Source organism: Bidens hawaiensis, unplaced genomic scaffold (genome assembly GCF_021521415.1).
Source record: "Bidens hawaiensis isolate Kalapana, Puna unplaced genomic scaffold, B.hawaiensis_p1.1 tig00017565_1, whole genome shotgun sequence".
NCBI lineage: Eukaryota > Viridiplantae > Streptophyta > Magnoliopsida > Asterales > Asteraceae > Bidens > Bidens hawaiensis.
The window spans coordinates 220867-233874 of record NW_027492654.1 but is presented as its reverse complement, the minus strand read 5'-3'; the positions used below and the strand labels follow the sequence as shown (position 1 = coordinate 233874).

The 13008-nt window shown below is 35.7% G+C and overlaps 1 protein-coding gene and 2 pseudogenes across 4 annotated transcripts; 1 reads left to right on the top strand and 2 right to left on the bottom strand.

The window, feature by feature from the left end:
• Positions 1 to 1142: 1142 nt before the first annotated feature.
• Positions 1143 to 3945, top strand: LOC143554208 (cytochrome P450 Tp4149-like; annotated as a pseudogene). Its single transcript, XR_013138961.1, has 2 exons — positions 1143 to 2085; positions 3259 to 3945. The product of XR_013138961.1 is annotated as a cytochrome P450 Tp4149-like (transcript).
• A 1202-nt stretch (positions 3946 to 5147) lies between these two features.
• LOC143554185 (MICOS complex subunit MIC10-like) lies at positions 5148 to 7260 on the bottom strand. 2 transcript variants are annotated; one of them, XM_077044015.1, is made up of 3 exons: positions 7007 to 7260; positions 5794 to 5904; positions 5148 to 5511 (listed from the first exon to the last, which is right to left on the bottom strand). In XM_077044015.1, exons 1-2 carry the CDS (start codon positions 7134 to 7136, stop codon positions 5810 to 5812), a joined length of 225 nt encoding a protein of 74 aa, XP_076900130.1. In that variant the 5' UTR covers positions 7137 to 7260; the 3' UTR covers positions 5148 to 5511; positions 5794 to 5809. The 2 variants fall into 2 exon arrangements, with proteins under 2 accessions (XP_076900130.1, XP_076900129.1); XM_077044014.1 differs by having other exon boundaries at positions 5180 to 5511; positions 5783 to 5904; positions 7007 to 7258.
• A 1818-nt stretch (positions 7261 to 9078) lies between these two features.
• LOC143554206 (patellin-3-like) lies at positions 9079 to 12036 on the bottom strand (annotated as a pseudogene). Its single transcript, XR_013138959.1, has 5 exons — positions 11528 to 12036; positions 10672 to 11188; positions 10449 to 10573; positions 10213 to 10354; positions 9079 to 9598 (listed from the first exon to the last, which is right to left on the bottom strand). The product of XR_013138959.1 is annotated as a patellin-3-like (transcript).
• Positions 12037 to 13008: the final 972 nt, after the last annotated feature.

The window sequence follows — 13008 nt, the reverse complement described above, 5'->3', positions numbered from 1 at the left end:
CTTGGGACCATAAAATAGATCGTAATACGAGTATTGGTATTGTAATAAATCAAACTGATTTTAACTGAAGAAACTCGGTATTAGTATCGATATTCTTGTTTATAGTATTTATCAATGTAAAACACGTGTCGACATTCTTTAGACATATTATTTTTTGGGTTTTCCTTTTCGGTTGCTATAGCGAGTATCGGTTCCATAACAAATCAGTAGATACCGACTGAATTCCTACCGTGTCCCGACTACCGCGCACGGGTTCAATCCCGCTTGTTAATATACTCATTTGTAATTAATTGATGAATTTATATTTGCATTATTTTTATGATTCCCATTCTTTTCCGAGAACATAAATTAATCGATCTGTTGAACAATTTTAATATTATCCTACTCAAGTATTATAAAACATATAATTAGCAGTAGGTCGTCGTGGTCGTCATCCATGGATAACAAAAGTGTATTTTAGTTAGAGAGCATATTAGATAGATTTGCTAAAAGTCAATGTTTTCAAAATGAATTATAAATTATTCATATTCTAATTAGTAATTTTTAATGAGAATCTAGGACACGCATAAAACTACTTTCTGTATCATTACCCAGGAGAGCAATCAACATCTGATTTGGTGATTGCCCGTGTTCAACATTCTTGATACTACTCCATTCTAGTCATATCACGGTTTGATTCGTTCATCGTTTCAGGTGATTTCTGCCCACCCGAACACATTCGATACAAAACTCATTTGATCCATAAGGGACCTACAATATCAAATGGTTAATAGCGTTAACAAAAAGAGTAATCACATATCACATGTTTCAAGCATGGAAGCACTACAATTTGAACAGGGTTCACTCTAAAAACAACTACCCGGAAAACACCAAAAGATGATAACCAAATCTGTAAAATATAAATTTCTAGAATGCCCATTATATAAAATCATCAATAAATAACAATGATTTTGATGGCAAGCGATTAGTGTGCGTGTATATATATTTTATATGTCTTAGTAATTAAACTAATCGATGCCTTAACATAAAATAACTAACTATATATTATGCCTTAATAATGCCTTAATATTTTATGCTTGAATAATTCACTAAATATGATAGAATTATTGAGATCCACCGCTATATGTTTCACAATGCTTTAGGACACAAAACATCCACAAATTTGCTAGCTAGTAAAAATCATGGAAATCTTATCAACCATACAAACTCCTCTCCTCTCTTTGTTTTCATGCATCATTTTAGTGATTTCTATTTACGTCATATGGATTTCATTTGATTCCAAGAATAGAAAACACCCGCCACCATCTCCTAGAAAACTTCCAATAATCGGAAACTTTCACCAACTCGGCTCAAGCCCTAACGTCAACCTCCAAATTTTGTCCCAAAAATACGGTCCAATCATGCTCCTTCACCTCGGCAGCATCCCCACGCTTGTTGCATCCTCTGCTGAAGCAGCCCAAGAGATCATGAAAACCCATGATCTTTCATTTTGTAGTCGACCAAGCTTAATTGTGCCCAACATACTACTCTATGGCTCTATGGGTGTATCGTTTGCTCCTTATGGGGAATATTGGAGGCAGTTGAAGAGCCTTGTGGTGCTCAAGCTTCTAAGTAATACGCGAGTTAAGTCATACCAAAAGGTGAGAGAAAATGAGACGGATCATATGATTCGGGTGCTTGGAGAAAGTTGTGGGACTGTCTTGGATATGGAGTCGACGTTTGCTTCACTAACAAATAACATAATTTGTAGAATTGCCCTTGGAAAGAAACTTGATGGGCCAAAGTACAAAAAATTATTGCAAAAGTATGTGGATACATTCTGTCTTAAGTGTTGGTACCTATATTCCATGGTTATCATGGGTAGATAAAATCATTGGTTCAGTTGGAAAAGCAGAAAAAATAGCTAAAGAATTTGATGTGTTTCTTGAAAAGATTATTGAAGAACATGCCAACAAGAAAAAAGGGGAGTATGCTAAAAGTAATGAACAAGAAGAAGAAGACTTTGTTGACATTTTACTAGATCTGCAAAAGGATAACACAACTGGCTTTACCCTATACACAGATTCCATTAAAGCGCTTATCTTGGTATGATGTCTCCATCTTTCTTTAATATGAGGAGGAATCATTAAACCTTACTATCGATCGATCTTCCGTCTAGCTAGTTTTCTTTATTAGTCATGATTTAGGGGCTAATTTCTAGAAGTGTAAATAATTAAACATAAATTAGTAGAATTTTTTCAGAAGAATTATTTCACCAATTTTTTTAATGTAAATATTATATTATATATTATCATCTGATAGAGAGAATGACAAAAGATTTCATTGAAAAACTTTACCAGAAAACTATAGAATATATAATACACCAACAAAAAACAAATCATGAATTCAAAACAACTCTTAACACCTAAATATACCTTTGAAAAATGAATATCTTACTATTCACCTTTAACATCAAAAAAACACAAGGCTAATTTTTCATGATTCACCATCAGTTCCTACCTAGCATACTATTGCCCCGGATTGGTAATAATAGAACTGAACAATTAAACAATAATACACTGAAAGATGGAGAATCACTCGATAACTTTTTTCATTTACATTATTGTATACATATACACAAAATGTAACATACTAGGACTAATTTAAGTCTACCAATACGGAAACAAATAATACAATATTATTTACAAATACCGGCCGGATTGGTTGAGTACGACACCCCCTTAATTAGTTTTAGCGGTAGGTTCTCGAACACAAAGGCTAGATTTAAACCTGGAGAAAAGAAGACGAGGCAAGCCTTTCTTTAATTTGCACACAGTGGTTGGAACATGTAGACCATTTCTTTTAGGATACCATGTAGAAATGCATTCTTGACATCCAATTGATGGATAGTCCAAGATCATGACGTGGCCAAACTGAGGACGCTGCATATGGTAGTCGGCTTCACAACGGCTCCTAATTGGCTAATTCTAGTGTAGACTTGGGTAAATACCATATGGTTATATGATTTTCTAGTTCTAGGAATCACATGGCATGCCCATTCTTTTTCATAAAATACTTTACATGAGTTTAAATGTGATTTGTCATGGACCCGTCTATTATGTAAACTACAGATGATATATGAGATTTAACTTTCATATTGATGTTTCAAAATATGAATTTAAGAAAGGCATGCAATTTTGAAACTTCGTTTGTTTCTTGTAGCCTTATACATGCAAATATGAGTTAACTTAAAACCAACAAACATTGTGTTCCTTGTAGGAGGTTTTTTCAGCTGGAACTGAAACTACACAAACAACTCTAGTGTGGGCATTGAGTGAGCTAATAAAAAACCCAAGAGCAATGGATAAGCTCCAACGAGAAGTAACAGAAATAGCACAAGGAAGGGCCATGATTCTCGAGGAGGATTTGGAAAGAATGGTGTATCTTAAAGCAGTCATCAAAGAGGCTTTGCGATTGCATCCTCCACTCCCACTTCTTCTTCCCCGAATATCAATTTAAGATGTAAAACTAATGGGCTATGATATCGTAGCAGGCACACAAGTGATTATGAACGCTTGGGCAATAGGAAGAGATCCTTCCTTGTGGGAAGAATCAAATGAGTTTAGGCCTGAGAGGTTCTTGAACAATTCCATTAACTATCAAGGGTTGCAGTTTGAATGGCTTCCATTTGGTGCGGGACGAAGATCATGCCCGGGTATTCAATTTAGTGTACCCGTTATTGAGCTTGCATTGGCAAATATCGTTTACAAGTTTGATATGGCGTTGCCAAATGGAATGAAAAATGAGGATTTGGACATGACTGAATCATTTGGTATTGCAATGAATAGGAAGTCCACGCTGTTGGTTTCGGTGATTCCTCGGTTCTAGTGGTTTCTCTTGTTATGTAATAGCTAGGATGACAAAGTTATTACTTAATAAAATGTTGTTTGAAGAATTGTTAGATGGAACCTTCTAGCTTTTCTTTCAGGTAAACAATTTGAAGAAAAAAAATTCTTGTGGAATATTGTATAATTTATAAATTCTCATTGGAAACCGGAAACATATTAATAATGAACAGTCTTTAGATATTAGAAGTATATAAAAATTTACCATAAAGCTCATGTATATATTAAGGGTGTCTGTAGTGGGGCTTTATCAATATCCTGCTTGTGAAAATCTATAAAGATGACATAATCTGGGTCTACAAATCATAAACTTTTTCATGCAAATGCACTTCAAATTTGAGATGAGCTCCATGAGAGAGATCAAAACTTTTTCAAGCTTACAAATTAAAAACTAACATAGGGAATAAACCGGTCCATATATATCAAGGATCTCTTGATCAAATTTGACTTCAAAGACTGCAAATCTATCACCCCTATGATTCTATGAACATATCTAGTTCAATCCAGGGCCGGCCCATAGGGGTGGCGAAGTGGTCGACGGCCACAGGCTCGACACCCCGTTAGGCCCGAAAATTTTTTTTGTTTAAAAAATTATATTTATTTTTATTAAAGACAATAGGTGTATTTAATGTTTAAACTCAATTACATGACCAATAGCTTGGTCTAGTGTCAAAGGGGTACTATTCTCAACCAAAAAGGTTATGGGTTCTAGTCTCGTTTGAGACATTTTTAATCCTATTTTTATACAAATTTTTTTACACAACCCAAATTATTACCAAATAAACCCATATAAAAATTTAATTGTTTAAACCAACAAAATATGCCTTTTAAATTAAGGCCCCAAAAAAATTTCGCCTTCGGCCCAAAACTTTTTTTTGCTTTCTCGGAGCCGGGCCTGGTTCAATCCATCCTAACTATGAAGCGAGTATATTGATCACACTCAGTATCGGGCAGCTCCCATATGTATTTGACTGAAAGTAGACCAGGCATCGAGTTTGTCAATTTTGTTGTGTAAGATACAAGCATCTTCAAAGATGTCTCATCTTATCGGTGTCAAGAGAACTTTCAGGTATCTTAAAGCCACACGCAATGAAGTAAGATTGCGGTATTTCACATTCACACAAATGAGCAAAAGTATGATTTGTTCACAAAGCCTTTTGATATTCCTGTTTGAACTTTGAATAATCTCCTGGCGGAGAACGAAGGATTATAACTCTCTCAGTAGTTTATCATTCTATGTGATGAGCTGATTGTCTCGGTTTCAATAGATATCTTGTTTATTGAGCTTAGTAAATTGATGTAATCTCATGTTTTCAACACAACAATTTTCAGCTGTCACTAACCGTCAGTAATTATCTTTAGCTGATGTTACTCTCTCCTACGATCACGATCACCAAATTCTCTTCAGCAATTTCTTTTAAAGGAAAAAAAATCTCAGGGAAGCCCCCCAAATTCATAAATCAAGGGGTAACCACCTAAATATATTTAACTGTATATAACAAGAGGCCACTGCCACAAATTATTATTGTTCTAAATCATACATGTTAAAATCAAAAAACATTTCATTTGATTCTTGGAACATCAACAATCTTCACTTTCACAAAAAGCAACACTCATTTTCTCAGTCCTGGAAAAATTGGCAAGATTTTAGCAAACTGCTTTCATACACACAACTAAAGAAATCAAATTAATATATTTGGACATGCACGTCAAAAGTAATTATATAATCTTCAATAACCAGATGTGTTTGAAGTTGTAATAATCATCTAATCAAATGTTTGTTTGTGTGGCAGATGTAACTTCTAAAGGAATTAACAGAAAAAAATTAATTTATTAGAAACTATGCTTGACAATTTATCTTATTGAGATAATATATCATTAATATTGACAAAGCCTACCTTAGCAACACCAGGAGAAGTTTGACTTCACCCGTCAAATTTCTGAGAGCAATCAGAGTATGCAGATCCAATACCAACTCCAGCACCAAAAGCAACTGATGCCCAGCGCGTAACAGGGGAACCTAGTAATAATAAAATTAAAAACCATTGGGTTGTATTAAATGTTTTTAAGCTAATATGGGCATTAATAAAAACATAGATGCAAAGAATGTAATCAGGCTAACTACAGGCAGTCATGTTAGTTATGTAACAACTAACAATATGATAAATGCTTATACGCTAACTTAGAAATGATCAAGGTGAAGCGTACGTAGGAATACCTTCTTACTTCAAAACCATCCATTCAACCAATCCATCACAAATATCATTATATCACCTTTGCAACCATGACTAAGTATACTAAGCAATTTCAATAACTTTCTCGTTCAACCTCTCTTAGTATTTAAGATTGTTAAAATTTATTAGTTCATTTGATTTTATTAAACTCCGATAAATTTCATGGTTTTCGTTCCCACTATTAAGTACAGAGACTATCTAAATACTTTCATCAAATTATCACTAACACACTTGTTGATGGATTTGAGATATGGCGAGCGAGATTAAAACCTATTTCTAAAACCTCTCCATCTTTGTTCTATACCTACTCTATCCATTAAAATTAAATTGTTTTACTAACCAAATTACATCCTAGCCACTTAAAAAAACATGACTTGCCTTTGTTACAATTATGTTGAATTTAAAAGGAAAATTTAAATTAATCCCAATCGACAAAGAGAAAATCGAAAAGAAATTAAGTGCAGGTCTTTGTGCATTCTTTAGAGCATTCTCATCCCACCCCCTTTCTCCAAACCAAAAATTACACTAAAAGTTACTTTATTTTCTCTCACCATTTCAATTAAATAATACTTTTTATACCTTTTATCATTACCTTTTCTCTTTTCTTCCCTCACAACCACTTTCAAAATATATTAAAAAATTATAGGAGATGAACAGTAAAAACTCTTCACTCACAGCACCTTGAATCACTCTCTGAATTATAAAAACACCCCTCACATAATATGAGGGGTTGGATGAGAATACAACATTATAACCTCAAAAGTTTATAAATTTATAATCTTACTTCAACTTCTTCCAATTGGTATGGTACCCATAACGGGGCGAAATCTAATAATCATGTTGGCCTAATATTTATTTAATTTAATTGACGAATAAATAAGAACTTACGGAAGAACAAAAGGCCAGCAAAAGCACCGGCGGCGGAGGCGTAGACGAACCGGCGAACACCCAAATCTAAACACGCATCCCACTTTGCGTTCAGATCGTGTTGAGGTGGAATCCCTTTGTTTTCCGACATTATTATTGTTGTTGTTGGATTTAAGATCGGTTTGTTGTTTGTTTGTTTGTTTAATTCAAGAAAACTGGCCTGATTTGGTTACCAAGGGTTTTTGAGAGGAAAATAAAATAAATAGGAGCCGATGAAATGAAATGAAATGAAATGAATCAATTATGTGCCGTTGGCGTTGCTTTTATCATCGTCTTCTCGTCCAATGGCATCTTCGTAAATTTTGGTAAAATTATTGTTTGGGTTTAGAAAGATGAAGCCCATGTTATTTGGGCCGAGTTTAATCTGGTAGAGGTAACTAGAGGTCTAGAGATGGGAAAAACACTGTCACAGATCCGACCCGGAACTGGACCCAGTCCTACTCGACTGACTCGCAGGTAAGAACCAGGTTTCGGTTCCTCAGAAAAATCGTACCTGGACCCTCCAGAACCGTTTCCACCTCTACCCGGACAAAATCAGCCAAAAACCGAACCACACCCGCAATCGGTTTCTACACAAGCCGGTTCTTGACTATTGTTGACCAACCCGGAACCGGTTCCTAAAAGTACCCGATTTGTGCACCTCTAGTAGAAGTACGGATTTGACTAGCATAGTTAGTACCGGTTAAACTCAACCAATACCTTCGGATATCATTGGTACCAGACTATTGAATGAGGCGGTCGAAAGGCAAACTCTCTTGAATCACAAACTTAGTCATCCTATATTGAACCACACTTTTGGTCGAAATACAAAAAATTGTCGTCATTTAATAGTGTTGTTTCCCTAGCTGGACCGAATTTTAAAGCTTTCCGATACAAATTTCTATTTTTTTTAATGCCACGCTTCAATTTTAAAAGCACCACATAGTGTGTAAGTTTAACCGCAACAATTTTTAAGTTAAGTTGTTGTGAATGTTTGTTATGAACACTCATTGAGACCCAACTTATACCTATAAGGCTATAACACTAATGAGGGTCCAACTTGATTATGATCTTTCCATGTCCTTCTGTGTTACTCGTTTTTGTTTTGAGAGAGTATTAGAAATCTTATCTATTGTTTCTAATTCGAAGCTACCAGTTGCGGATTAAGACCCCGTTTTTGGTGGAACTCTATCATTTGGTATGTTTGTGTTCCATGTCAATATAAAAATAAGAACCTATCAGTGGGATCCAATCATTATCGTCCTAACCAATAGAATCATATAATAAACCATCTATGAGTTATATCAACTTATATTGGACTATGCATTCAAGCTTATCCCCTACCATAACCTGAAGCGTTATTAATACTCTCATCTTGGGTCGCTTTGCACCTCTAGCAGTGTAATTATCAACACAAATTTAAGGTTAAAAATAACTCCGTCAATACAACTTTTAATGTGATTATTTCAAATGTACCTAATCATGGGGCCTATGCCACCTTGATTCATGCCCTCTTTTCACAACATTCACAAATTTTATTTTGACCAAATGAAAAGCTTACCTTCCTCTTTTGATTCCACTAACTCATGCATCACCAAATGTCATGATTAACCCTTCTAGTCCTTACATGATTATACACCGAAGTTATAACTTATTTATTCCATCCATCACTTTTGGTTATAAACATAACTAAGTGACTTTATATTAACATTGCCTAAGTAAGTATTAAGTTACTTGAAATAAGTTATATGTACCTTGATTTTTTCCAAATTAATTACATAAAATTATTTGTATGATCCACTTGTACAAACTGTTACATATTGGTTATCAAGAAACCACAACCAAACAATCCTTTTTAAAAATGATTCAATCAACTTAAGGTGGTTTACTTTTTAAAGTGGTGGTTAGGGATTCAATCCCCACTAGAGGTGTGGTTTGTAAATAATAAATTTGACTGTTAAATAAAACAAAGAAACAATAAAAGTAGGAATCAATTTAGATAATATCTGAAATCATTACATGAGCTGTGAAAGATATAAAGTTGGAAAGATGTTCCAGCTCAAGATACCATACCAAACAATTCAAATAAAAATGAAACAAAAAGAGACATTTAGGCCACAATCCACTTCCATTTCTGATTAATTCCAAACAGACAAATCCCAAGTCAAAAGATTCCTCAAATCCCCCAAACACAAATAAATAAATACATGAATAATAATAATAAATTCAATAATAATAAAAATAATAACCCACCACCAAAAATGAAACCTATCTCCATTATTCAACAGCAGCAACTCCTCTTTTGCTTTAACATTTGATGGATTCAGTCACCTTGGTCTTGCTTCTGTACAAGACCTTCTTCTTCTTGGAGGTTTGGTTGTCAAATGTCACAACCACTTTGCCTGGTTCATCACATTTGAACTGCCCACTGATCACTGGCTCATCGGTGGTGGCTGCAACCTTTCTTGACTTCTGCACGATCATGGTGTAGCTGTCTGCAGACTCAGGCACAAACTCGGCACCATACGTCAATTCATACCCGACAGCTCTTGCCTCCCATACCAATGTGCAACTCTGAAAATTTTTCACAAAAATTTTTTCGATCAGCAAAATTACACAAATTGATTAAAAATTGTATGTTAAATGAATTTTATACAAATCTTACATGAAAAAAACAAGATTCGACCCGAAATTATTTTTCACAAGAACCCCACATCAAGACTGATTGAAAATTGTATCTTTTATGTTGTCTAACTTAATTCTCACATGAAAACCCCCAAATTTAACAAAACAATTCAAGCAATATCTTTTTTCACAAGAATCCCACATTAAAAAACCATAAATCAATCAAAAATCATATCTTGCATGGTTTCTTTCAAAATTTTCACATGAAAAAATCAAAATTTATGAAAATCATTTGACAAAATTCAGCCAAAATCATGTTCCACAACAATCCCACTTCAAAAATCATATCTTGCATGGTTTCTTTCAAAATTTTCACATAAAAAAAATCAAAATTTATGAGAATCATTTGACAAAATTCAGCCAAAATCATGTTCCACAACAATCCCACTTAAAAAAAATCCATATTTTGATCAAAAAGAATAAAACAACACATCTTGCATGATTTCTAATATCATTCACACATGAAACAAACCAAAAAAATGATAGCAATCATTTAACAGTACCTCAGGAGCAGGGATCTCAATGGTGTGTTTGGTAGCAGGCTTAATGATCTCTTCCGTAACCGAGTCACTAGTGGTGAATTCTTGTTCTCCTTCTCGGCTAAGTCCACCATATTGGACCGGAACCAGCTCAGGTGCAATGTACCTAACATTCAATCAAACAAATCAAATACATTCAGATCAGATTAAAAGCCGAAAATTTGAAGACTCGGACTATAAATCATGAAACTAGTACTAACTTGAAGAGGGTTTCAGCAGTCTTTGAAGGTCCAGCAAACACAAACTTGCTCTTAGTCCTTTGAGTAAAGAAAGGACTGATAAGCTTATAGAAACTCAAATACAGAAACGGCACATTAACAAACACCTACAAAACATAACAAAAGTCCGTAGGACATATATTTACGATTACAATTATGAAAATTCATTCTCACAAAATTTTATATAAAAAAACGTTAAAATTACCTGTTTAGCAACAAACTCAGGATAATTATCTTGAAACAAGCGTAACGCCTGATTGGTTGCTTGACGAAGCTCCCACTTAAACGGGCCAGGCGAGTTTTTAAAATCGATAACCTGAACAATCGTGGAGACCCCATTCGGGCTGAAATCGAGGTTTCGGATGCTCCTTTCGAGGAATTGGATCCGCCAACGGAGGAAATTGGTTCGGTTTTGTTCGGTGGAGAAGGTTTGGTTGTAGAGTTGTTTGTTTTGGTACTCTCCATACGCGTTGTAACAAACCGGGTGGCCTTCTTTGTCGGTTCCGTGCATGTAAACCACGGTTTGTTGCTCGGTTCCAAGGTCTTCGGTTAAGAGTGATTCGATGTCGAATTGTTTTCGCCATGCCACGACGTTTTTGAGCATTGTGAAGGCGTCTTTCACTTTGAAGTCACGTGCTCGGAGGAATTTTAGCAGAACGACGTCGCTTCGCTCGTCGGCTAGTAACGGAATACCCCAAATTGATACTTCTTCCGGCGGTTGTTCAGTTTCTAGGGTTTCGCTTTTGTTAACCGCCTCAGTTACCTCTTTATCCGGCACTGGCGCCGCAGTTTCCGGTGGTGGAGTTGACTCATTGTTTCCGGACGCCACGTCGCAGGCATTACTTTCTTCTTCAACAACCGCCGGAACTTTATCCTCCGTCGCCGGAGATTTCTCGTCAGCCACCGGAGCTTCCTCCACATTCGCCAGAGATTTTTCTTCAGTCTCCGAAGCTTTTTCGTCCGTCACCGGAGCTTTTTCCTTAGTCGCCGGAGATTTTTCTTCGGTCGCCAGAGCTTTCTCTTCAGTCGCCGGAGTTTCTGCCGCCGTCGTCGGAGAAGCAGAAAACTCCTGATTCTTAAGCGCCTGTTGAACCAACTGCTTCAATTCATCCAAAACCTTCTGAGACTCAGGTAACTCACCGGCAACATTAGACTCCTACTTAAACGACGCCGATTCCGCCACCTTCTCTTCCTCCGGCGACCCATCTTTCTCACAAACCACCGCCGGAGCTTCTTCCACCTTCTCCGACTGCGCCTCCGGAACCACGGCAACTTCAGCCGCCGTTACCGGTACTACCTCCGCCGCCGCCGCCGTGTTCAAAGTCTCTTCCGCCATGAATAACAAATTAAACTGAAAATGAGGGTTTGATGATTTGTGTGTGAGAGTTGTGAATTGAGAGTGGTGGAGTGGGGGGTTTTAAGGGCGGTTTGAGGGTTTGAAACAGGCTGTAAATGTTTAATTATTTATTTGTTTTCATTTCCAGCTCAGCAACAAGGGAGAAATGATCGTGGGGCCCTGTAACGTTTTTCCAACCGCTATTTGACAACTCAGCTATGCACTGTCTAACGAGACTATCTACGTGGGTATGGTGGGGACCCCTAACTTCGGACCGTTGGAGAGTTGTGGGCCCCGTCGATGGTGTTTTCTGTTGTGTGAGTGATATGTTTTTGTTAATGATGAAAACACAGTAATCACGATGTAACATGCTCACGCTTACTTGCGGACTTACCTAGATTTTATTTAAATAAAGTAAAATACTTAAGTTTATTAGCTTTTGGATCAAAATTATATAGATTCATAAAAGATTATTCAATTTTTTACTCAAATTACATAAATACATACATGTGAAATTGAAACTACATAGATACACATATACATGGAAAATAAATCAAATGTTTATTCATAGTGACTACTCCGTATTTAATATCCTTGATTTATTTTTTATTTTTTTGGAACGACCAACTAAGTAATATCGGGTAGTCCGTACGCGGCCCCCATTGGCTAACACATAGCCCGAGCCAGTCACGAGTCCGGACGAACGGAGCCCCTAGTGGTTCACCTATTGAGGGATTCCCCGGATAAAACTTGATACCAGGACTTTAAGAAAAGAATATTAATAATCGAATATTAAGTGTTTTTAAGAAAGTTAACGACATCAAGGTATTACAAAATAACCGCATATCGGTTCCGGAAATATCGACATATGTACCATTGTTATCATTTTTTATAGACTTGAAAAAAAAATTAGTAATTAATTAACCAACTTATTTATTTTATAAAAAATGTATCTCTCTTAATACTTTATAATATAATTTCTTTATTTGTTTTTGTTTGTCTGAATATTAGCTATGTATTTTGTCAGCTTTATTTCATAGAGTTTCATACTTAAAACAACACTTGAAATTATATTGTCATGGAAAATACTTCCAAGGACACCAATTATGTGTGATATGTGCAATAATCACCTTGGGTACAAAAGTTGTGGATGAAAGATGATTAAGAGTTTAGGGTGTGGATTTAGAGTCTGAATCATGATAATCA